Genomic DNA, 27,534 nt, shown 5'->3' with positions numbered 1-27,534 from the left:
GACTGTGGCTGTGGTGAGAGTCCTGCCTGGGCAGGACTGGCCAGCACACCTGATGGGCAGGAGAGAGGGGTTTGAGCAAATGTGGGAATTCAGAGTTGTATCAGCCATCAGAGGACATAACAAGAATTCAAATCTAGTCCTCCACCTCAGACAAAATGGTTTTGTGTGGTACAGCTTACAGACCTGGTAAGAATAAAATGATTGAAATTATATTTCTCATTTGTGTTTACTAAAAGAAATCGTGTAACATTTGGTGGTTTTTCCCTGCGTTTAAATGAAATTACAGTACAAATATTAGGAGAAGTACCATTAGGCAACCTATATTTATTTGGCTATTCAGCTAAGATTTAATTTGAAAGACTGACTAATACTTGTCTCAGCTTCATCTGTTTTAGCTAGTGAAAGATCCTTCTGCTTCATATCTTAATTAATCTGCTGCAGAATATTTCCAGAGATTAATGGTAGATTTGTATGAGGGACGGCTTGCTTTTGATGATGAGAAGGATGACAAGGTTAAAAACAGTAAATAAAATAATGTAAGAAAATAAACAGTTCAGCGTCTGTTATTCATGCAAGTTTTTTTTGCAATATCTATCAAGTGCTACTTGAATATTTTCCACATTACCAATGTTAGCTAAATAAATTTCCCTTATTGTTCCATGAAGCTGCATTTAGAGAGCATTGTATTGGCCTTCCTTGAAAATGGCATTACCCAACAGTGGGAAGAGGCAGATCTTTCAATGCAGAGCTCTGAATTAAGACAGCAAGGACACCAGGTACTTACCCCTAATCCAATTTAAGAGCTGTAAATTCACAAAATAATTTTTATAAGAACTACTGGGCCCTGTGTGTCCACCAGTGGAAATGTTTGGAGATTAAGCTGTGATGGGAAACATGGTAGCTGCTCAAGGGGTAAGAGAGAAGGCCATTGATGGACAATCACAGTGTAGGCAACAACATAATCTCATCCAGGCAAAGGAAAAACACTTAAGTACTGTTATGGCCGGCATTTTTACTGGAAATTTAAGTTTTCTTTCTCCATGGGAGCAGACAATACTAGCAAGGATTTCCTTAAAAGTTGCAACAGAAGATGAGTGCGTAGGCAGAGGTATACTGTTAGGGAGTATCTCAGATGTTTTTACAGAGGAAATAGAGATCAATGGCCAGATCAGGCTATTCTCTTGGTTCTCCACATCAAACACAATTGGATACAGCAGAAGTTCTGGAAACTTTTTGGGAGAAAAAGCAATCTTAACAATAATAGTCCCTTAAATAAAACTTTGTGGAGTAATTGGGTTGAACTGTACAGTGAGGAATCACAGAATTGGAGCATTTGAAAATGCTCTTATCCACAACATAAAGGGTGTACTCTGCAGTGTTGGTTAGGCCAAAATCTGCTCTACCCTAATTTTTTACTAGGATACTGAAAGACAGTATTGTCTAAAACCAGCATTTGCTCTTTGAACAAAGATTTCAACACAGATGTAAGCATCATGTGATCCCAGTTGTATAAGGTAGCTGCAGTGATGAATCTGAGATTTTTCCTCTTCTTAGGTATATCACTTCACAGTCATATTTTACTTCCCTGATGAAATTCAGAGATCTAAGGGGCACATTGCTATAGAGCATCCAGGGACATACTCCTGTGAATTGAAGCAAGGGAAGAGTCAGTCTTATCACTTTCTCCAGCAATCCTTTCAAAGTTAATTTCATTATCTGGACATAAAAGTAAATTGTCTATCACAGAACAGTAACATATTTTAAGTTTAAATAGTACTTGTATTTTATCAAGGCAAAATGCTACCCCTGTTTCAAACACCATGGATCATTCATGTGTGGTATGTAAGTAGTAGGAATGGCCATACTGTGTCATCCCTGAATTCAGTATTGTGTGACAGAGGCCAGTGCAGATGTTTCAGAAGAATGGGCATGAAATCATACAGTAGGTAGAATTTAAATACTGCCCAATCTTTTCTCTTATTTCTCATCTATGCTAGGTACCTCCCAAAGTGTGTTGTGATAAGACCAAGTATTCCTGATATCCTTACAGTTATTTCAGTCTTCAATTAGCTGTTATCCTCAGCAGTTTCTTGCAGTGATAATTGCCTAGACAGATGTGAATAAAGTGAATCCTTTCACTGCTTTTCTTACTTTCAGCCTCCTCATTAATGCCCTAGGTGTTCTTGTTCTTCCAAAGAGAGGGGAACAGAAGTTCCCAGTCTTCACCTTAGCAACATTCCTTACTCTTTATATTTGTTTTCTTTCCAAAACCGAGCATTCTTAACTTTTTCCATCTCCTTACCTAAACCTTTTCTATGGCCACTTTCATCAATGTTCCCTCTCACCCATGTTATTGTGCTTAATTGTTTTCAAGAAGGCAAGTTCAGTACAGAATGCATTTTCCAGATAAAGCCATACTGATGATTTGTTTTAAGGGGTAATAATACTTTTTCTTCACCATTTCTCAAATATTTCCAAATTTAGGCTTGGACTCCAGCTATACATTGAATGAAGGACTTGATTTAGCTATCCAGGGATGTCCTGCTTTATGCTATCAGCTGATACAATTAATTAGAAACCAAACAAAGTAAAAGCAGGAGGATTTTTTCTGTGCTTTTTTTCAATTACTTTTTGCTGCTACTTCTGTCAAAGCTAATAATCATTTGGCATTGTTACACATTTTCCTTGCGTGTTACAGCTCTTTGAATTTCTTGAAACCATAGTCTTACCTGATCTGATTTAATGAAACCTCAGTGCATCACAACATTTTGCCATGTCCTCTTGGATCTTATAACCATTTTTCTTTCTGGAAAATTAGTGGGCAATTTAAAGAAATGTTGCATTGCTATTTAAACTGGAAATATTTTTATTTTGGGGAACTCTTTCAAAAGCTTGTGCATTTAATTAATAAATGTAGGTGTCATTGTAGTATTTTGCCACCCCTGCTGTCCCTTGAATGTCAATTTGAATTATGGTGCCATCATCTCTATTTAATGACTCATCTGCTGTTCTCTGGGTAACCTGTCTGCTGTGCATATTAGGGGAAAGGCTTTGGCTTATTTGTGTTCAAGAGGCACTTTTCAGATTTGCACCAGCCGTGTTACTGTCAGCTTTGTCCTGCTGGGCCATTTACCCATTTTAAATGTGGCCATTGATGTCTCACTGGTTTGTTACATTGTGCTGATTATTTCATCCTGCTCCCCCTTAGGAATTCAATTTGCTTTTCTTTGCTAGCCTTTGTGACATAGCCACATATATACATATTTTTAGATAAAATACATGCATATATATAGAGTATATCTGTTATTAAGGCTCAGACTTATTCTTTTAGAGTCATCTGCATATTCCTCTCCTCTCAGCAGTTTTATTTTCCACAAGGCAGTCTCCAGTGCCTAGAAGTTTAAACCTTCCTAGCTCACTCAAAGGAGTGAGTTTTAGCACTCTGTTCATTTTGTCTGTTTGGGCCTGCACCCTTCAATTGAAGCATTTACAAGAAAACAGGCAGAGAGAGAGAGCTTCTTCTAAGGCTATAGGTAAACTTCCAGGCTGTTCCCTATTCACAGCTCTGCATTGCTAGGCGGGATATGTAAGTCAGGCTTCCTCCCTAGCACAATGGCAGAAGTGTCTAAATGGCCCTGGGACAAAGAGCCCTAATTATGTGCCCAAGGAGTGCTCACAGCAGACACTCTGAATCCAGCCTATTGATGTTTTTCTGTACCATAAAACCTTTATATAAATATTCATAAGAGAGAGGGGGACAGGCAGACATGCTTCACAAGCTGCTAATTAATGCCTTTACCCATGGTTTTATTGCTCTACACCTAAACCAAGGACAGGGAGTGTTTATCAAGGGTTTTGAGGATTTGGGGAGCCTGCAGTGGGAGTTCATTGCTAAAATCCTCTTCTAGTACTAATTCTTTATCACTGAAGAGCCAAAACCTCTTAGTTCTGTTGGAAGTTGAGATGTGAACTGGCAAAGAGTTTAGTCAGGTGAATTCCCAAGGAAGGAATGACTTTTTTCTGTCCTGGTGTAAATTCACAAGCCTCTTTACTGCATTGAAACCCAAGTACAAGATTCAAGCATGCTCATGCTATTAACTTACCATACATTTTTAGATAATGTTTTCCTGATTCTGGTTGCTGTTTATTAATGGAGCAATTAATTAATTAATTAATTAGCTATAAAAATAATACAATCCTGGTGCATAAGTAATCGAGTTAGGTACACTGTATTTAACTTCTTAACATTTCAGTGTTTAGTTTGTATTACAAATTTGCCTATGAATCACAGTGACATTCCCAGGCTTCCAGATTTTCATTTCAAAGATTTAATTTCTCACTATTAGAAAGTCACAGTCAATTTGCAGTTGGTTATTGAGTGTTGACAGCTGACTGCCACAAGTATGAGCTTTCAGTTGTATTGAACTAATGGGAGCCTAGGAGGAGTTCTGCAATCGGATTCTCAGTTCAAACTGTGTTACACACTCGGTGTAGGATTGCAAGTAACAAGAGGTCAGAACCTCCATTTTGTGGTTCAGTGCACAAATTAAGGCTTTTCATGGAGTGCTACCACCACCTGAGACCTGTGAAAATGCTTTTTACTGCCTTAGCAAAAGACTGGGGATTATATGGGGAAATGGTTATTGCAGGAAGGTGAAATTTCATGTTTACAGTAATTTTTCAAACCATGTTTCTATCATCGTATAGGGCTGTTATTTCCACATTTTGGGTCAAATCTTGCTTAACTCAATTTATGGCTCCTGACAGAGCTGGCATTAGAGAAAGAATATGTAATAACAAAATAATGCTGTGGGTTTGTTTTTCTGAAATCACAAATCTGCATTGTCTGCTATTAATGTTATGTAAAATGTGCATAAAGTAGACATTAGGAGGATGGGTAGGTGATGGTGGTATGCCACTGTGTAGTGGTTTTGTGCTCTGTCTTCATCCACATTGGCCTTATATTGCTTCCCAGTATGATTTACCATCCCACTCCAAGATGAAGAGCATATTGATTAAATACAAAAGAGCAAGATACATTGACAATATGGATTGTCCAAAATATCTGATCAAAACATCTTTCTACTTGACAGTATTATTTGTATCTGAATTCCAAAACTGTCTTTCAAGTTCCAGTTTTGTAGGTGATTGGCACAGGATTAGGATGAGATTCCTGTTTACTTCATGGTACTGTCTTGGGCATGCATAAACCATGAGACAATCTTTAACCCTAAAACTATATCAAATGGTCACTACAGAGTAGATAACAAGTAACTGAAGAGAACTAAAAATTAAGTCAAAAAAGCAAATGTGAAGAAAATAGGTTTTTAACTGGCCTGCCTGACCTTAATTTATTTGATATCCTCTCTCCCCTTTTTTTGGTTAAATCTGTATGAGAAAAGAAAAAAATCAAGTGTCAATATTGCTGTAGTTAGCTACAATAAACAATCACATCCAGGATCAATCAGTACACCATGTTGTTTGCAGCAGTCTGTCAAAGTAAAAAAAATGTTCTGTAGAACAATACACCATATTTGTGTATGTTTGATGAAGTAGGGGACCAGATACTGAGCATTTGCTTTTTAAAACATGAGTAAAACATGCTGGTCAGCAAAAGTCTAGTGTTAGCTCTCAGTGCCTGGACTGTATGAAAATACAGCAGTGGTGCAGCACCCTGCCTGCATGGTGCAGGAGTTGGCAGAGCACAGAGGAAAGCCCAGACCATCCTCTGGAACTTCAAGCCATCCCCCTTTTTTTGGTACCCTTCTATTTTATGTGACTTCCCAAAGTAATAATAAGAAGCTAAAACAATGCCATTTAATCTGTCCATATTGACTTTAAAAATTTTGGAATAAACTTCTGAATAGCTGAAGTGAAATGATAAGATGACATCCCACCAAAAGCAGAGGCTATACTAAGTAAATTTGGGACTGTGTGCCCTTGGTAGCTGTGAAATCTGGATGAGGATTATGGGAACCTCAGCCCCACCCAACAGCACCAGACCCTCCTCATCAGTCAGCCCCTTCCAACTGCTGCCATCCAGAGCGAAGCTCCAAGATTTGGGAAAAATTATGGCTGAGTGCACTATTAATTTTTTTTCTGATCTATGTGACATGGACTTCTTTTTTCCAGTAATTTCCTGGTTTAAGTTGTGCCACAGAGGTTAAATTTAATATAAATTTCAAATATACTGTGGTGAAATCTCACTTTGAGATAGCACTCGGGCTGTACTTAGAGTCAACAGGTATGGTTTGGCTTATTCAACAGTGAGTTTCCAAAGGGTTTTGTAATTTCATACAGCAGGAGTCAGACTGAAAAGTGACACTTAGGCAAAAGACAGACACCCAAATTGAAAGTTACCCAAGTCCTGAAAACGCTGAGAAATAAATGCCTGACTTTACAGATATTTCACTTATTTCCCTGAAAGTCTCTTGAATGCTTAAAATTCTGCTTTAGAGTTTGCTAAAAATTTCTTAGTCTGGATGGCAAGGAGCTGCCTGGAGTCTTTTTCATACCTAACACATACCTAATTTTAAAAATTAATGATCTTTCAGGCATCCTTTAAAAATTAAACATTATCAGAATAGGTTAAAATACACATTTGTAGTGTTAAGCTCCATGTAAGCTATTGCTGTTGCTAATTCTCCTTTTCACTGCATCCTGCTGCCTTGAAAACTTCATGAGTATCAGGAGACGGGTTCATCCTCCTCTCTCTGGGGAGAGGTGAATCTATGGGGCAGTTGCTCCTTAAAAGCACACGAAAGGCAAGGACAAGGCATCTGCAGAGGCAGAGGGGAACTGGTGAGGGGAACTGAGACCTGAAGGGTAAAGGGCAGCACAGATTATGGATCAACTCAGTCTATTGTTAAATACCGTATCATGAATGAATTTTAAATTGCATTATTCTGTTTATTTTCTCTGTGATCTCCCTTATGCCACTATTTGAATAATTCTGCTGAAGTCTAGTAAAAATAGAAAATTATTTTAAAATCATAACACAAACCCATAATTACATGCCTTTGTTTTGACTTTGGTTTGTGTTTCTAGTGTGCCAGTGTTTGTCACATTTTTCTCTGTTGTCTCTATCAATCATGAGACACTGTTTTCTTTTACAAATGATGTGTTTCAGTGATGAGTTGCAATAAGGATATGACTAAAGGAAAAAAGTAAACATGAGATTTAAAACATGATGTTATCATAAGGGAGAACAATATGTGTGGGTATGTATTTCTATGCCCCTTTTTGACAAATCCTTATAGATAAATATTTATGCAGACATACCGATGCACATATATAATACAATTGTTAGGATTTGTCAAAAAATGGTGGGTTTTTATTTGTCTTGTTTGTACATGTTTTTATTTGTTTTGTTTGTATTATGTTTTTATATTTGTTATGAAATAGAGACATATTTTTAGAGATATGCAGTTGCATTTGAGTTTTCATGATGAGCTTTGGAATTTTTCAGTCTTGATGTTGTGGTGTGTAGTTTCCTCAAGGGAGTAGAATGATGTTGGTATTGTTTTATAAAAGGTATGTGGCATTATCCCTAGACTTATTTGAATACTTATAAGAAAATCATCCAGAGCAACCTCTCTCTTCCCCATGGTTATTGAAAAATAATTTCATTGAGACTGTAGTATGACTGGAGGGAAAATGGTTGAGTAGAATTTGCAATTCCTGCATCAAATAAATGATAAAGGAAAATATATAATAATTATTGACTTCCTCCTGTAAGGAATGTCTTTCTGTCAATACCCCCTCTGCCAACATCTTCAAAGGATCCAGTCTAAGGCTGTTCATTCAGGTCCCCAAGATGATTTTAACCATTGAAATATTTTGCAAAAGGCAAAGTTTCTAACATCTTGACTTCACAATCCCTACTGTGCTTAAAAAGCATTTGTTTCAGTAAATGATCCTTTGAGGCAACTTGCATGAGGTTTACTCTCAATAGTTTCAGATAAATATTGCCAAAGATTTAGAGCTTTACTGGTTGGTAGCTGCTAATATTAACAGACAAGAGAGGCATTGAAGAAACATAGTAATTAAAAAAAAAAAAAACACCACAACTTTCCAAAAGCCAGTTAAATGTGGATGCTGGGATTTTGGAAATAAGAGTGAAGTTTGTTTTATTTTTCATTGCATTTTATCACAATATTTCTTGTTTGCTGGAAAGGGAATCATGAATGTTTTTCATGATTCATGATTTTTAGGTGTGAAATATAAGAAGCAATTCGCTCCTAATTATATTTATTACAGTACTTGACATATGATTTTACTAGAAATTGGGATCATTTGAGTTATTGAAATACCTAGAATGTTGAAGAGGATTATGCAAATAAAATTATATTACCTTTACTATTTATGTTTAAACAAAGTTTGGTTGTTTTTATCTCCTTCTTACTTCTTTGGTACTGCTGTAAGAGAAATAAATTAATTTTGAAATCAAATGTCTCTAGTTTCCCTGGCTTGATTCATTTCTTGTTTGTTCATGTCTGGTCTGGATTTACTTTTTATTTGTATCATTCCACGAATTTACATGTGTATGTGTTGTGTTAGGAGACTCTCTGGGTATGGGGACAAGAATCTGGGCAGCAACAGAGTTGTAAAAGAATATGTGTTAGGAATCACTCCTTGGTACCTGCTTTTTTTCAATATCAATTCCAATTTCTGTCATAAACACCACCTTGCCTCAGTCCATACATGGGACAATGATGTAACATTTTTGGGGAATTACAGTCTCCCTAAATCCCTCCTGGTTTTGGCGTTGGATATGTTTTTAGGTGCTTCAGCAGCAATCTAGTCCTGTAGTTTTGCAAGGCTATCTCATTCTGGAGATCTTTAAATTATTGATAAATCTTTGTGTCTTGCCCAAGGGCTTCACAGGCACTTAATTTCATTTTCCTGAGCCTGTTCAAAGATGAGCCCTGCTAAGTACCACTCTCTCATCTAAAACTGTCTTGTTACCTTGGTTTCAGTGAGCAGACACCTCAATACTATGTTGGTGACCAGAGAAGCCCTAAAGTTTGCTATAGATAATGCTTCATCTGGTGGGAAATGGCTGTGTGGGAGGCTGAACTCTGTCAGACCATTTGGGTGTACGAGATCCCAAGTGGAAGGAGATATCAAACATTTCCTACTGCTCTGCCTGTAGTCAGAGTGAAGGTAGCAGCCCGTAATTTAACCATGTTGAACCATACCCCAGAGTATCCCTCCCAGATTCCACTGGCTGCTTAGGAATTTCAGGGCCACTCTAAACCTCACCATGTAAAATTCCAGAGGAGTAGAACCTAAATTGGTCAAACTGGAGTCCATGTTACCTTTGCATGTACAAATGTGTTGGAAAATCCTGATTCAATGAGATTTATAAACCATAGCTGATGGCATGGGCATTATTCTTTTAATTCATGTCACTATTCACTGTAAAGTTGTGACAGGTGAACTAAGCAGTAGGCCTATTAATACTTGGGTGCTTAATAATAGCTACTCTTAAATTAAAACAGTCAATCTTTTTCTTCTACTGTTTCTTACAATTTTCTTAAACACAATCTGTGTTAGTAAATAAACACAACAATGGCCAAATTGTAAGAAGATTTTTATTTTGGCTTTATGTTTAGTGCAGGAAAAATCTCACTTGTCAATGTGTATTGGGATGAGAAGCCTGCACTCAAACGTGATGGAGGGGACTGACTCTCTTTATATATACCCGATCATGTACCAAAGCCTGAAATAAGCCTACACACAAGAAACTGTGGGTAAAAAAAGAGTTTTAAATTTCACTGAGGGTGGGAGAGTTCTTAGACAGGTCTTGACAGAAGACTTAGACACTTTGACATTCAGGGAAAAAGAGTATATGAAATTGTAGAGGAGGGTTATTAAAGTATTTTCATGTTGTTAAGAATTTTACAGATGGCATTACAGAATGAAATACATTCATAAGAAGAGGGAGACCTTACTCAGGCAAATGTAGATCATTCTGCTAACAGGATTTATAGTTAGCTACTGTCTTTTAAAATTTCAAGACTGTTACCAGCTTGTGTGCTGAATCTTCTCATTTCCTCAGTCAGTATAAATGAGAGTTATTTCAGTTGAGGCAATGAAGCTACACCATAATAAGATTGATAAAAGATATAGAAGTGGATTCTGTGACAATCCTGTCAATGAAAGAGGCAAAAATAAGTTAATTAAAATTGTCTAAGAAGCAATCCATTTATCATCAGATGTGATATTGTGCAGTTTTACCTCTGTTTAATGTTCTCAGAAGCAGAACCTGTATAATGAAATTCTATCCAATAATCTATTTAATTGTATTCTTTTCATATTTGACGAGCACCAAGCATCTCTTTTTTTAATTACATGTAGCTTCTTTTTTAAAAATTTATTATTATGCCATTTTTGCAGTTTGTCTTCCTCTCTATAACTTTGTTGCAACAATTTTTCCTGGTGTCTCACTTCTTAGCCACTAGCCATGCACATTCTCTTTCAGCTACCTTGTATAAGCATTGCTGTTACCATACCATTTAAGTTTGTTCTACAATTCCTAATTCTTCTCCAGTGAAGATATGTGTATCTTAATCTACAGATAAGCTACTTGCCTGATAACCTGTCTTTTTTTAATAACCAATGCCAAATGACAAGGCAAGTGGATTAAAAGAAGGCAAATGTGCAATGAGAATTTCCTAGTATAATCCTCCCAATTTCATCAATAGACTCAGTGAGCCAAAAGTGGTGTCACTGTGTTTAAGAAGTGTTTGTGGATTTCTCCTTCACAGATTCTAAAATCATTTCCAAACCTGTGTAATCCTCTGATATTCATAGCTTCCCACTTCTGCAGTCAGTAATACCAGTGTACATAGCTGAGCTCTCATGAGACACAATTGGCTGGAAACAAGAGCCTCTATGTTCCTCAAAGAGAAGATTATCACAGTTTTCAGTGATTGCTCATCCTTGCTGCTATTCTGAGAGTTCCTGTGCACTTCCTTGGCCTAAGAACCATGCACTGAATCTTCTGCATGTAAATTGGAATTTTAATACCCACAAAGCCTTTATCTCCATGACTATACTGCCTTGCCATTATCCACTTATACCAGATGAACACTTATGACTTTAGAATCTATCCTCTTTGCTCTCAAATTAGATTTTAGGAGGAAAATATTGAATGGACCATGTATTCCAGGAAGAATTAATGTTTGTAATCTACAGGCATAGTTCATGATGTCTACCCATACTGCACATGCAGAATACCAGTGTCCTATTTGTAGACCTCACTAATGCTGACATTACTTAATGTGTCCCATTTCCCATAAATAAATCATTCTGGTGTCAGAATCTCATAAATGCCAGCTCCACTACAGGTGCAACTCACAAGTTCAGGCTGAATGGAGGCAAAGCCACAAGGAGGTTGTCCTTTTTTCCTCTTGAGTCTGGCAGCTCGTATGTCTTGACACTGCTGTGGCACGAAGGACATAAATGTAAAATTACAGGATCCTGGGTAAAACTGCCAGTCCCAGATTTGGCCTGAGCTTGTATCCTTTGTAGCAAAGCAGCACGTGGAGTGCAGCATCCCCAGACTCTCGAGCACTGTCCTGGAAAGCCCTTTTATACCAAGGCTTAGGAGAGGGATCTCTGGTGTATACTTGGAGCTTGTTGCCTCAGCATCTTTGAGAGAAATTTCTCCAGTAGAATTCAGAGGTTTAAGGTCCCGTTTCCTCTACATTGGCTCTTTTTTTCTGGCACAGTGTCAAATCAACAGGATTCCCTTCAAAGAAAATTCTTTCTGTTAATCATTAAAGCTAATAATTTTTCACCTTTAGATATGCATATTGAGGATTAGAATGTTTCATTCCCAGTACTAAATCAAAGGAAACCCAACTGAGGCCAGTAAGTACAAAAGGAACATCAGACTCATGTCGGAAAGAAGAAAATCTGGTTGTTGATACTTTTTAGACAGGTAGAAGAGTCTACAAGATTGTGTTACTCCTAGCACTATGCTTTAACCAGAGATCATGTTCTCTCTTTGCCCTTGTGACTGAACATGAGACAGGGTCAGTCACAAATCAGTCTGTCCTGCTACCCATGAATAGCAGGGGAGCATTTGCCACCATTATTTCTGATTTCATGGGCCTTGGGCACTGGGCACATACTGTTTCAAGAGAATATAAAAAGAACCAAGTCTTACAGCCTCAGACAGAAACATTTGACTTTGAAGGAGGGAAGAAAAAGGGAGGGAAAAAGCATTTAATGATATCTTGCATGTCTCCTTAATAGGCATAGAAGGATAACCATAAAACTGTTTAAAACATGATCCCAAAACAAAGCTTCCCTGTTCTGTGAATAAATCTACAATTTATAGAAACATGTTCAATCGCTTCCTGGAAACAAAAAAGAATATTTAGTATTTTTTGCTTCATAAAGCAGCACCTCATCCGATAAAATTCTATTTTAGGCACTGGCTGTAGACGTCAGTCAGTGTCATAGGAGTCATGCAGACTGTCAAGCTGATCAAGCTCAATCAGTATCATGGATTTACGCATAAAACCACAACCTTGACATCAGTTTTGCCTTTTTTTTTTTGTGAAGACGTTCTTCCCATCTTCATTTAAATTAAATGCAAGGAATTTAAATACAGTATTTAAACAGAAGTACCTGCTGTCGTATATCATCAGCAAATGTTAGCTTTAAATAAAATAAAACTAAAAAATATAATAATTTATTTCCAGCTGGTCTCCACACTGCTTAGCTGTTTAACCTGACAGTTTACCCAGCAATAGAATGCATGGTTGTGTTTTCCAGGGCAATTTACACCAGCAGCTCAAAGGAACAATTGCTGCATGGCTTGACCTCACACTCCCACAGCACTTTGCTCCACCACTCATGCTAGCTATGAATCTTCAGTCACTTCCCAGATGAAATTTGCTTTTCTTCCCTAGTTTTGCCACATATTTAAAGTGCAAAGAGACGAGACCAAAACCACTGAGAGTCCCTGCAGATGCAAGAAGGTTCATGGCTGTGAGTGTGCTGTGGAGGGGCTGTGAACACACAGCGGGTGAATAACAGAGGAAAGAAGGTGTATCAACTCCTGACACCTCCTGAAATCTCTAAAAACTTTCTGTAAGATTTACTGGGTCTATAAATGTGTAATGCACCAAACAAAGTGATCCTTTTTTTTCTTATTCGTTGAAACTATCACTCCTTGTTCATCAGAACTCCCTGTGAAATTTAAAAAGAGTGGGAAGCCAGGCCCTGCTTAGCTTGTGTGTGACTTCAGGAAGTTGCAATTAGGAGGACAATGGATAAAGGAGGAAAGTGGAGACATCAGCTAACAGCTGTGAATCACAACTTACACAGCTTTCTTTTCCATAATTAATTGAATGAGCAGGCACAATGCACATTGACTTGGAAATGTGGTCCAAAGACACCTTTGGTGCATGTAAAGCCTTTTCCACTGCCCTTACTTACCTGTGAGATTTGATCTTAGTCAGGAGTGAAAGCTGTGAATTGTTCCAAGGGATAGTTTGGTATTTTGGCGGGGAGGGAGAAGGAGAAGAGAAAAATATTAAAGGACAATCACATCACAGGGAGGAGGCAGAAGTCTGGTGAAATTAATAAAACATGGGCTTCAGACAGGTAGCAGAAAGTCACTGGAAGACACATAAACATGTAAACTTGTAAATAGCAATTGTGATTTAACATCTTGTAACCACGACTGCATTTCTGCATGAAAGATTAAAAAAATGAATGTTACAAAACTGTTTCAATAAATTATTTAGTGTAGAGTATAAGAAGAATTCTGTAGCATTTTCTTAAGGAAGCAATCCATATTTGTGTTCCACAGGCTCAAGAGCAAATATTTTTTAGATAAGTTCTGTTGTACTTCTCTAGAACAGTAATGGGGTTGGTTAATATTGTGGCTCTTGAAATGATGGTCTTAAAAACCACATATCTGCAATTTACATGCTATAGTAATTATTAGGGGGCATAGTCATCTATTGCCCATATCACTCTGTTGCTAGAATTGCCCTAGGACTGGCATAAAAAGAATAACTGTGAAGGTTATTCAGTAGTCAGAGTAAGTCGGTGGGCATTTATACACTTAGATATTTCTCTCTAGAAAAAAATAGCATCATTTAAAAGTAACTAGTATCTAACCTTCTCTCTCCATCAAATTTATGAACATACACGTAATACTTTAAAATTATGCCAATGACAGAACACAATGAAAACAATTTGAATATTTTAGAATATTAATTTTCAAACAATGAATAATTTTAGAATATTTTGTTAATTATCTTTAACATTTATCTTGTATCAGCAGCACAAAGTTACAGAAAACCTGAAGTCATGACCACACAGAAGAAAAAGTTTAACTGTCCTTGACATCCTGGTTATCTAGAATGGTTCTTTCAAAGGACGTGACAAAACAGGATTTCTTCATGGGAGAGTTGTATTAATTTTAAAAAAGGGAAGGAAGGAGGGAAGGAAGGAGGGAAGGAAGGAGGGAAGGAAGGAAGGAAGGAAGGAAGGAAGGAAGGAAGGAAGGAAGGAAGGAAGGAAGGAAGGAAGGAAGGAAGGAAGGAAGGAAGGAAGGAAGGAAGGAAGGAAGGAAGGAAGGAAGGAAGGAAGGAAGGAAGGAAGGAAGGAAGGAAGGAAGGAAGGAAGGAAGGAAGGAAGGAAGGAAGGAAGGAAGGAAGGAAGGAAGGAAGGAAGGAAGGAAGGAAGGAAGGATTGGAAATCTTCTGTTTGCTTTGCTTGTATTCTTAATATGCTACAATGTTATGATATTTAGATTCTGTTTAACCAGTACTTATCATTTGAGGTCCAAGATAAGGCCAAAGTAAATTATTCATCATGAATTAAAACAGTGATTATCTTGTTTGGGGGGAGGGGTGTCATCAACACTTCAAGGTCCTGTTTCTGGTTTTAATATTGTAAATTATTACTATTTTGCAGATTTGGTGTACGGATACTACAGACAACAGAGGAAATTGATTGAAGAGATTGATTGGTCATATACAGGTAAGCAAAACTGTCTATTGAGTAACTTATTTCACTTTGATATTTTTGTGTTCATTGTTATAGTTTTAAGAGCCTCATGTGTCTGTATACCACTTACCATATGCCTAAACAATTGCTTAAATGTGGGAAATGGAATCTAAAAAATATAGGAACTTTACAATAGGAGAGTGTTTTCATCTATTTAGATTCGTATTTTAATCTACTTAGTAATAAATCACATCTATTACTTTTGGAAAGAGAAAGTCCTCAACCTTAAAACCTCAGCCTGAGACCTGACTTATCTGATGAAGGCTGGGCCAGTAAATTGTTAGGTGCTTGTTAATCATCTCAACATTATTGTTCTGGCAAATCTGAAAAGCAGTCAGAAAGGCTGAAACAAGGCACAGTGCATCATGTGGGAAAGAACCTATCCATACACTGCACACAAACTTCTGCCCTGGGCTTGTGAGCACTTGAGAATCCTTGCCCAGTCCCAGCCTGACTCTCCTAAAAACTCAGTCACTTTGTCTCTCTCATTTGCATGAGTAAGAAAGATATACCATGAAATTCTTCATGAATATTGCCTCATTAAAAAACAACAGTGGAAAATTCAGAATTAGCTTCTTATGTTCTTGTGTGTAAGTCAAGTGATTTCAGTTGTACTAAAAAGGTAATTTTGTCCTAGGGGTCTTTTGCCCAACATGCAGGAAGTGAGTTCTTATGGATGTGTGTAGGCTCTTACATTTTAAATTCCCTAAGTTACTGTTTCAAAAATACCAAACTATGAAAAATAAGGACTGTCAAATTTAAGTTTTTCATAAGTTTGATTCAAAATATGTTCCTGTAGTTAAGGAAAATGACACTATTCTTTTTATTTCTCTCACTCTCTTTCTCATTTTCAAGGCAATTTTTATCTTCTAGTGTAAAACATATCAAGTTTTAAGCCTTGAGAGAATTGAAACAGGCTAGTCATAAACTCTTCAAAATGAGATTTATAATGAAAACTCCCACTTACGCAGATTGTAGTGCAAAATTCAAGCATAAGATCAATCAGTACAGTATTTGATGTTCAAAGTCGATCCATTTTTTAATATTGTAGTTAGATGACTGCAGGGATAAACCTCCTGGATTCCTGGTGACCAGAGGGCAATCTTTAAAGGATAGCAAATAGGGTTTGTTTAGGATATCAGAGAATATAGCTCTTCCCTAGGCTGCATAGAGCACCCATGCACTGTGCAGCTGCTGCAGCATCCATAGTTCACCACTGATGGATATTTTATATGGAAAAATAGCACAGAATTGGCATGTCAGCTGATCCATGCCTGTTGTTTCTCTTCCTTAACCTGTGACATACCTGTGTGTAGTCATCTCAATTCATATGCTTTGCTTCAGTGACTCCCCAGCTGGCAAAGCCTTTCTCCCCATGCAGACCTGTACAGGAGCCCTGGCTAGCATCCTGCTGCTCCTGCAGCCCCCTGCCCCAGCTGCATCCTGCCCTGCTCCTGCCCTGCTCCTGCTGCCTCACTGCACCCTCTGCTGCGCGAGCTCCGTGTGTCCCCAGCATGCTCAAACAGCTGCCTGCACGTGTGGTCAAAAATTGATGGTCAAAGCTTTTGGGGAAGGCTGCGTGTAAATCAGGAGCTTAGGGCTAGCAGCTGTTTGCAAGCTGAGTATTATGGGATGCTTTGCTGAAATACCAGGTAATTGGTTCATGGAAAAAGGTGGAATACACAGACCCAGCTTTCACTAATAAAAAGACAGCCTTCCTGAATGTCAAAAAAAAATTGCAGATGGTAACATTGTGCTTTGGAGGCACAGAGGTCTAGAGACTGAAGCATGGGGGTTTTGATCTCCTTCATTTGTAATAATTTATTTTATTCCTGAGGCAAGCAATATCAGGTACTGTCTGTGTAAGTACCTAGCACAGGCTTATGGCAGTGAGCCACAGGCCAACATCCACACTTCTGAATGGATGAATGCTTTGCCAGTACATTTTTTTCCTCAGACACCAGTGATATTCTACTGTCTCATAACCTTCTCACTGAAAGACTGAAACATTTCATTGAAAGTGAAAAATCAGACTCAATATGCCAATGAAGTGTTTTGAATGGGCCTGGGGATCCTGAAACCATAGAGTCTAATCCACCATGGGTAAGAGAAATCCAACTGGCTTGGTAAATTACCCTGAGTCTGAGCAATGTAATTCTCAATATCAAATAAGAAATTTCAGGTATATTAGCCACTGTGGGTCAATATACTCCTTTACTGGTGCTGTGAGGTGACAGTAAAATGGAGCTAGAGAGTTTTACCTTTGCTAAAATCATCCAATTTCTGAAGGCAAAGTTTCATAATGAAGCAATTTCACACGCTGGAAATCAATGAGTCACCATCAGGTTTTGACTCTTGGATAAGTGTCTAATAAAGTCATAAATGCTACTGGAAAGATTTTGTAATACTTCTAAGAGCTCTGTTTTAAGCCATGAACAAAACCTGCATTTGCATGTATTAATTTTATTTTTGTGTCCTGACTTTGTATGTATTTACATAAACAAATACCATGTTAAGGAACTGGAAGGTACAAGTTCTTGTTACAGATTCATCCAATGTTTTGTGGCATAAGGGGATGCTGAAGCTAGCCTATTTGTAAAAATTACTTTATTTTAACAACCTTTGATTATATTTTTCATTAAAGCAGTCCTAGAAAGTTTTTTAAATGTCAGGAATATTTTCATATGGTGTCATACGGCAAAAAGTGAATTCAACCATTTTTTGTTGCAGAAAAACCCTGGTGTACTGTGAAAATTCAATTTCCTTAAATCAGTTACATACTAATTGATAAGCAAAGGTCATTTAAACAATATTTAACTGTACCACTAAGTTTAGTCATTCAAGTATTACTTCAAAGCATAAAGCAAGTAATATGAGCTTCAGTTACTTTCTGTCATAGAAGTGAAAGGTTAATTTTTTTTTTGATGCTTTGCTTATCTGAATTGTTTTTGACAGAAGGAGTGATATAAGGCTGCTTTCTGGTTCTGATGTTTGGTTGTTTCTTTTTTTAACGTGGCTGGTTGATAGTAGTCCGTCAAAGTCCAAGACTAAAAGTTCACATGTAAAACTGGCAAGTGATATCACAAAAAAAAAAAAAATTGTCCCCAGTGAAATATCTTTCTGTTGGGTTTCACCCCTGGGATTTTGGTTCTTGTTCACAACAAACAAGTTATGTGCTTTAGGGAAAAAAAACCACAACTGAAATTTGTTAAAAACAAGAGATTCTAAACAGTCTTCAAGGAATTAGCAAAGCCAAGGGTTTCAAGCATTTTTAAAAATTGAATGTTCTATGTAAATAAATACATAATCAGATCAATGTTCTTGGTCTCACCATGTAGGAATGTTATGTTCAGCCTGTGCTGTCATTTATTATGTGATACGCTGTTACACATTTGCTTTACAAATATTGGCATCTCTGATCTTGAGGAAAGGGTAATTTTGGTATAAACTGATTCGTCTCCAGGTATTCAAAGAACATTTTTATTATTTGCAAACAGAATCTGAATAATATTTCCTTCTTCTCTGGGGAAAAGCATCATGAATCATAGAATCACTGTATAATTTAGGTGTGAAGGGGCCCTTGGAGATGATTCCAGCCTCAGCTCTAAGCCAAATGGTCTTCAAAGCTGAAACAGGAAAAATATGGAAAATCTCAAAAGAAGGAGGTGCTGCAATTTGGTCAATGTGTTCTGTTGTTATTTTGAAAACATTTCTTTTCTTTTACTCAGCTTCAATATGTCTTATTGCAACTTGTGGCCATTGCTGCTGACCCTTTCCTTGTGCACTGCTGTGTAGATTGCCTTTACAGGGCAGTAGACTTCAGCTAAGCTCCCTCTCAGCTTAAGCTTCAGCAAACTCAGGTCCCTCAGCCTCTCCTGATACATGATGCACTCCAGCCCCCAGCCCACCTCAGCAGCCCTTAGTTTGTAAATATCCATCTCATACTGGGTTCAGGAGGAAATCGTTCTCAATGTCACCTCACTGGTATGCAGTAGAGGGAAAAAGTCACTTCCCTCATCCTGCTGGCTCCACCCTTGCTAAGGTAGCCCAGGACAGTGTTTGTCTTCCTGACTGCAAAGGCACACTGCTGGCACACACATAATTCATTCCATCAGGATTATTAATTAAGACATTCAGATAATTTTTAATTTCTGATGTTTTTCAGTAGTAATGTATAGTGATGGTACACTTCTGGCACTTGACCAATACTTCTTCCAGTAGCAATGCCTAAATGTAACGATTTCTTTGTTTTGCTCCCCTGTTGAACTAATTGAACTAATCTTGTTAAACCTGGAATTGTTACCTTTTTTTGTCTGATTCAACAGCCTCCTGGAGATATTCCCCTAGTTTATCATTCCCGTTACTGTCGCTACACAGACAAAAATTCAGTTGTTATTTGAAAGGCTAGGTTTGCCATCCCAAGTCTTATAAACATGATTGCTTCAAATGTTCATGCCTGTAGTTTGGCTCAGAAATTAAACTGGCCTTTGTTTTCAGTGGTACTGAGAAAATGCAATTTTCTTTCTTGCCCAAACAAGAGCTAATATTTGAATTTCAAATGTTCCATCATATTTCAGTACTGAGGAGATTTCATTTCCAAGTCACTTCTCATGAAGTTTATTGAAAAGCGTGTTGTTGCTAATGTCCATAACAATGCATGGGTGTATTTTGCTTTTCACTCAGCCTAAAAAGTGAGCAAGGATCTACACTATCTCAGCTGTGGCCCAACAGAATGATTTTAACACTGGTAGCTAGCTGCTTGTTCTGTAAAATGTCTGCTGCTTCTGTTACCCATCAGTTCAGCCCAGGTTAAGTGGAAAATTTGAGTCTTTCCCCTGATCCTCACCCTGTCTGTGTGTTCAGCAGCCATCTGCTGGAGCATGGACAAGGTTGGGCATGCAGGTGCTGCTCCCTGCCCTGCAGCTAAGGTGAAGGAGAGGCTGTGCTGCTGAGTTTGTGTGAGCGTGGGCATGGTGCACGCTCCCTGGGAGACAGCTCCAGCAGCAGGGCAAAGGCAGTCAGCAGGGAAGGGCAGGGGTCTGGGTCTGGGCCATCACTCCCAGGGTGCAGCATGATAGATGGGCCATTTTGTGAGCCAAATCCTGACAGTCAGCCTGTGTGTGAGAGTGGGGCACCAGCAGGAGCCTGCTGGAAGTGGGATCCAGGAGCTGCCTGCTGAGCTGACTGCTTTAATGGACAGTTCTGCCAGACCAGACTGAAACGTCTCCAAGACAGCCCTGGCCAAGAGTTGATGAAACCTTCAGCTTTCAGTGGCTTGATAAAACTGTGTTCTGGGGAGATGATGCATACCAAATTAAGTTCAATTTTTTTTTTTCCTTGCGAAGTAACTACCAGTATCAACATAACTTCATGAGAAGATCTTGACTTTTTATGACCTCCTACGAAATACATCATTTTGGGCTTTGTGTGCACCAGGTATAGTCATAACTGATGTGCTTTATCAGTTGTGGGTAATAAAGAAAAGCCTATGCTCTTGGGCTGTGTGGGATCCTTCAATAAAGGGTGCAGCTTAAGAAATTAAAATAACATACTTTCTTGTATTAACTCATAAAAGAGTTCTGCAAGGGTCTTTTCTTTTTTAGTAGACCTTATGCTTCAGAGGCTGTCATAGCTTTCCTTGCATGACAGCTCATTACATGTATTTGTAACCCCAAGATCACACGGCCACTCCTGCTTCCAGTCTTTCATCACTAAATTCACAGGATCACTAATTAGAAGCCTATTACACTGTTGATGGTTTTGGAAAACTTATGATTCCACAGCAGAAATTACATAGTTATGCATCTGTTTGCATCAAAGGGACAAGGTGTCCTCAAGTGAAGAGCCACATGCCGGCATTTCTGGCCATCAAGAAATTCCTTTTAAGATATCTCAGTGCACTGAATCAACAGCACAAAGCACGTTATTCAACAGAAAGAAGATGTCTGTTCAGTACATTTGTGGATTTTGAATTCATATAAAATCATATGGTTCAGAAGTCTGTTTACAATAAGCTTTCTTTTCAGTGAAGAAAGCTGATCTTTTAAGAGTAGAAAGCTATTAGCAGCAAAGTGGAATTTAGCTTTTATTCGGTAATATTTCTAGGGTAAACTGAGTACAAGGGATTTTGGGGGAGGAAGTAAGAGAATAGGACCCTAAATTCATGGAATTTTCAAAGTTGGATTCTTGTAGGACAGGTCTGAAGAACAGCATGTTGGTATTCATATTTGTCTCATCACTGCTAAATTATGGCATTTTTATTTCAAATAATATTAAAGTGACCAATTTGCCAAAGTTTCCTTTGAACAAACTCAGATAAGACTGTTCCTTCCTCCATTTCAGTCCTCTAATGCTATAAACAAAGAAAACCATTTTCACAAAGTGCACAGCAACTTCTGAGCACCATCAGATTTTTCAAATGAAAGGTTGGCTTCTGAAGTACAGAAGTCTAAGCGTGAGATATTTGCATGGTGTGGCACTGCTGTTATGCCAAGGTCTCTTCAGGGGTCAGAAAGATGCAGAAACTTCCCATTCAGTAAATCCATTTGGAAATGAAAAAATTTTTAGGAGTGCTTTCTTTGGGAATATACCAAAGTCAAATGGAAAAAACCAAAATTTGAATATCGCACAGCAGACTGCAGCCTCTGGTTAAGCCTCTCTGCCCTTCAAAATGATCATATAGGTATCCTCATGCAGATACTACTGAATGATTTCTCATTTACAGGTGCATTCAATCTGAGCTGCAGTAGGAAGGTTATGTTCTTGGGGACCACTTGCTTACCAAATGCACAGATGATTACTTTGAGATCATCACTTCCATATCAAAATAATCTGTGAGTTTGCGAGGTTTTGAGCCCAGAAAATAATTCTCACATTGCTTACATTTACAGAAGGCTGTATTTAATTATCTGCTCCATCCAATTAGTTTTGGACTTCCTTACTAACATTTTTACTCCAAGGCAATTCTGCTGTCTTTATAACAGGTTTTGTTTTTTCCTGATGAATTCAAACCCCACTCATTTCAATATGCACAGTTTGATAATATCTAATAAATAATTCTGTGGATTTTACTCACAGATTTGAAGCCATTTCTGATCTTGCCGTATCTCATTAATTCCATAGATATCAAACCCTTCTGGGTGGATTTTCTGTGAATGCTCTTTAACCCATAAGAATTAAAGCAGTCCCCCAAAGGGCAGGGTCAGACAAGTCTGTGACAGAAGGAAGATAAAGGGTACAATGAAGACTCCTGAGCAGGAGGGGACCGTTGAATGTTATAACTTCTTTTCCCCAAAAAAAAAAATTCAAAACTTTTCAACTTGAGAAACTAGGGAAACACATCAGCATTTCTGTCTTGGAATAATCAGCATTTGCCTAGATTTATCAGTTCATTAACTGTTCCCTCAATCATTCCAATGCCAGAATCACAGAATTTCAGTTCTGAGCTTCTCTTCCGCCTGTAAAAAGCTCGCAAGCCCCTTTTTTTTGAAAAGCTGGGTGTCTCTGCGTACATATTTAGCTGGTTCCTGCTATGCTTGAAGAGTGCTTCCAACAAACTCTATAGACAAGCTGTGGTGGCCTCTTTCTGCTCTCTTCCAAGAGCTTTCTTTATAAGACAGTAAACTGTGGCTTGATCTGATATTGCCTGGCACTGATCCTGTTTTAGGAGCCACAGAAACAATTGACTTGTCTTCTTTCAGCCTTTATCACAGATGCTGCATGTGAAACCTAATGCTGTTTTCCCTCTCTCAGTGGCTCCTCTGTCAGTGCACTTTAGCTGATGAAAACTGTGTTAACAAGAGACATTTTCAAAGGGTAGTTACGAAAATTAAAGTATTAAAAATGTAAAATCAAAGAGAGGGATAGTGTGTTGAATGCTAGAAAAAGGAAATAACCATTTACATGTAAGGACTTGGAATTTTTTTTCCCCACTTCTGATATTTCCTTAGATGTGTAAGGATCCAATTCAGGGCTTGAGTGCATGGCTATAAACTGATTGCATTTTTACTCCGCTAGTGGTAAAAACAAGCCCAGAACAAAAAATACCCAATTTTTTAATCACCCCGCATGTGTAACTGAAAGGAAAAAAATTGAAAAAATATTGTTGCTGGAGTATTTACAAATACTGGGACAATGATTAATGAATTCTCCTGTTTCAGAACAGAGTGGATTTTCTGCCTGCTTGTACATGTTTTGACCATTTTGCATATACACAATATGATCAATCTCTGTTTTATTTTTTCCTGTTGTTTTTCAGGAAAGCAAATATTTATGGCTGGAGTTGTAGTCAGTGAAAAATTACAAGCTGAAAGGGGTTTTTTTATTAATATTATTCAAATATAATTTCTTGAAAGCTAGCTTCAAAGTAGGGCTGTGGTGTGTGTGAACAGAGGAATACCAGCACATTAGCTGTTTAATCTGTATCTCACTTGCTTTCCAAGTATCCAAAAGAGATGCAAAGTGGCCAGCACAAGCAGGGAATAGAGACAATATGTAATATACATTCTTAAGGAGCAGGAACATGCCTTAAAAAAGGCAAGCATTCATTTTTTTCAGCTGTAGGTACCTCCTTCACACAGATTCAGTACATTATCATGGCTAATCTTTGCCAACACGTTTAGTCACCAAGATGAGATCTGTGCACCTGCCGGTCCTAATGTGATGTGTATCCGATCAAAATGAGAGCAGTACTTGTTCTTCTGTGTGTGAAAGCAAGTGATGATGATCTGTTGCAGTGGCTTGATCACATATCTGAAGTTCCCTTTGAAATAATTTGTTTTTTCCTTAGAGAAGCTGTGGAGCATGTGCTAAAAAGGGCTTTTCTGGATGACTTCCTGTGTCTCCTCACTTCATCCCATTCTCAAAAGAAACTTTCCTATCCTTTCCATTTTACACTATTTGTCATATTGCTTTAGTTCTTCTCTTAGAGTGCAGCCACGATTTGTTTCCCTTTTGAATTACAAATTTCTCCTTTTTCCCACTATCAAATAATCATGTGGGGTTTTGTTGCCTACTTCTCCCTGACATTCTTAATAGCTCCATGAAGTAACTGTCAGTTTGCCACTTTATCTCCCGTGTTTCCAGGAAAAACTTTCCTCCCGAGTAACTAATGGAGAAAGAGCTGGCTGAGTGTTTCCATGACTATCTCGCAATCTCTCCCAGCTGCCTTTTCCTAAATGTCAGAGCCACTCTCCAGCCTGGTTACCATGGTGCCTTCAGCTGGCGTGCCTGCAAGGGTTCAGCACACCCACTGCACCTTTTATAGGAGCGTACCGGGAGGGAAGGCTCTACCTGCTGTGCCACAGTTAAATAGAACATATCAAAAAGTACTTCTTGGTGCATATTCTGTGTAAGGCTGGCTCCAGTTTAGTAGCATAAAACCCATTCAGTCAATTAAGGATATTCTCTTTGTCCCTCTGTTTGTGAGGGTAGTGGTACATCTATAGATGTGTTACAAGTTACGTACATAAACCTGCTGGTGAGTTGTCAGCGCAACAGGTCATAAATGTAAGTGCTGCTGGAGAACAGTGAGATTTATACTGTGCTATATTCATCAGATATCTTCTATAAAAAGATTTTAAGATGTTTTCTTTTTCCTTATAATTTATTATTTATAATTTCCGATACTGTTATTAGCAAAAGAAACTTTTCATCAATATGGTTTCCTGACGTGAAAGTCAATACAAATAAAGAATATTCTGCATCCTACCATTGGAAAACATGATTTTTTTGTACCTCAGGTTCATAACTAGCAATCTGTCGATAGATTAGTAGCTGAAATAACAAAATCGTTTTTAAACTGACAACAGATTTTAAAGTTTACTTTGAAATTCCTTGCAACTGAGTCATATTGTTGTTTCTAAAATTTACTTTTGTTCCAAATAATAAGCTACTTGTAAGTTTTGTTCCAGTCAGTCAGTTGTTTCGGGTTCAGTTGGTCATATTCTCTTAAAGAAATGGTTATGTAGATGCAAGCACATTTCACGTGATCATAAAATAAGAGCTCTGAACTACAGTGTACTTTGATCTGTCTCCTTGATAAATGTTTTATAGAAACAAAATATTCTTCTCCCAGTTGCTCAGCTTTAGTTGTTGTGAATGAAGTAGCATTTCCCAGTCCTTTAATTGCATGTTCAGGGTTTTGTTATTGGTACCATATATGAACCCCCCAACTCCAAGACTGCTGCTACACGCAATCATGCCATCTAACTTTTACACAAGATTAATTGAAATCTGTCTTAAAAATAGGTGTAATATTTTACTTCATAGTTTCACTGAAAGACTTTCTCAGAAACCCATTCTTGACTTTTCATAAAATCATAGAATCATTTACATTGGAAAAGACCCTTAAGATCATTGAGACCAGCTGTTAACCCAACACTGCCAAGTCCCCCACTAAACCATGTCCCTTAAGCAACACATCTTTTAAATACACCCAGGGATGGCAGCACAGCCACTTCCCTGAGTAGCCTTTTCTAGTACTGGATAACCCTTATGATGAGGAGTATTTTTCTAATAGCCAGTTTGAATGTCCCCTGGTGCAACTTGAGGCCATTTCATCTTGTCCTGTCACTTGGTACCTTGGAGAAGAGACTGACCCCTCCCTGGCTACAGACTGCTTTCAGGGACTTGAAGAGTGAGAAGTTCTACCTTCACCTCCTTCTGTCCAGAAGAAACACACTCAGTTCCCTCAACTGCTTCTCATCAGACTTGTGGTCCAGAGCATTCAGCAGCTTTGTTGTCCTTCTCTGGACTCACTCCAGCACCTCAATGTTTTTCTTGTAGTGAGGGGCCCAAAACTGGACCCAGGATTCCAGCTGTGGCCTCTCCAGTGACAAGTACAGGGGGCCACTCCCTCGCCTGGTCCTGACTCCATTATTTCTGATGCAGGCCAGGATGTCACTGCCCTTCCTGGCCACCTGGGCACATGCTGGGTCATGTTCAGATGGCTGTCATCCAGCACCCCCAGGTCCTTTTCCACTGGGCCACAGCCTGGAACATTGCATGGGGTTGTTGTGACCCAAGGGCAGGACTTGGCACTTTGCCTGGTTGAACCTCATCCGGTTGGCCTCAGCCCATTGATCCAGCCTGTCCAAATCCCTCTGAGAGCCTTCCTGACCCTCAGCAGATCAGTAATCTGGCCCAGCTTGGTGTCATCTGCAAACTGACTGAGGGTGCACTTGAGCCCTTCATTCAGATGGTTGGCTAAGATCTTAAATGGAACTGGCCCCGGCAGTGAGCCCTAAGGAACCCCACTTGTGACTGGCTGCCACCTGGGTTTTACTTCTTTCACCACCACTCTTTGTACTTGGCCGTGGAGCCAAACTGATTTGGATTTCCAAGCTAGCTGTATTAGTGGTCTGTTGAGATAATCTGGTTCTTCTGGCAGAATTGTTTTGTTTGTCTTGTTCTTTGGGGAGTTTCTTTCTATTGGCAAAATTTACCTGCGTTGATATCCATTTCCTGTTAGTTTTTAAGTTAAACCACAATAATCTGGTCTCTTGTCCCCCTTTGATTGTTGCACTAGCTTTTTCTGCTCAACTATATTTCATCTAAAATTATTTTGTCTTCAACCACAATCTCATGCAGTTATCCTACATGAACTGTTCCCAGGACTTTTTGCAGAGAAATTTATACTTCATTATCTTTACTAGGAGTTGCATGGTTAGAACTTCAGCATGTACTTGCTTTTCCATCAGTTTACTGAGACTATCAGACATGGTCTGATTCTCCTCCTCCCCCATGTTTTTCCTATGCTGAGATTCTTATTAGTAACACAAACTCCCACTATGGTCTAAATGTATCACAAATTGCATTGTTGAATTTCATGCCATATTTAATACTGTTTTTCTCAAGGTCAGGTGTTTTTCCCATATGCTATACTGGACCTCCTTGTGATGGTGTGTTTTCACATGTCATGTCGTCAGTACGTGAAATTAGCAAAACTGAGAATCTCCAGAGCTTCCTGCACACACACAGCCTAGTGCTTCCTATTTACTGTTGTTTGCTATTTTTCTTCTTTTCTCATCACAAAAGTACTGAGTTGTTAGTGCTGGGTGATTACAACAACAGGACAATATGGTAACATTTTGGTGTCTTTACTGTTCTATTCAGCACAATTAAATTTTTACAGATTTTCTGCTTTTCCAGGCACTTTTAGTTTTCCTTCCTCCCTTCCTCCCTTTCTCCCTTCCCTTTCTTTATTTCCTTTCTTTCTTCCATGATATCTCAATTTTGAAATCACCTAAACAGTCATCTGTGCTCTCATTCAAATTCTACAGACATATTCACCCTCACTCTAACTCCATATCTCAATTTTGAAATCACCTAAACAGTCATCTGTGCTCTCATTCAAATTCTACAGACATATTCACCCTCACTCTAACTCCACTGCCTTCATGATCATGGGTCAGTATAAGCAAGTTGGCTTATAAAATGTTCTGTATCCTAGGTGAAATATCACTTGTGTTGTAAGTTGATTTCCTGTTCAAG

The 27,534-nt window shown here is 38.4% G+C and overlaps 1 protein-coding gene across 1 annotated transcript in view; it reads left to right on the top strand.

Moving 5' to 3' along the window:
* Nucleotides 1-27,534, top strand: part of PTPRZ1 (protein tyrosine phosphatase receptor type Z1) — a gene marked incomplete at both ends in the record, with an annotated part of 129,725 nt that overhangs the window by 27,171 nt on the left and 75,020 nt on the right. The window contains one exon of the mRNA XM_084206122.1: nt 14,950-15,015. Coding sequence (XP_084062248.1) covers nt 14,950-15,015 — 66 coding nt within the window. The remainder of the gene's footprint in view (nt 1-14,949; nt 15,016-27,534) is intronic.

Source organism: Fringilla coelebs (genome assembly GCF_963513975.1).
Source record: "Fringilla coelebs genome assembly, chromosome: 5".
NCBI lineage: Eukaryota > Metazoa > Chordata > Aves > Passeriformes > Fringillidae > Fringilla > Fringilla coelebs.
The sequence above is the reverse complement of the archived record's forward strand: the minus strand, read 5'-3'. Positions and strand labels throughout refer to the sequence as shown.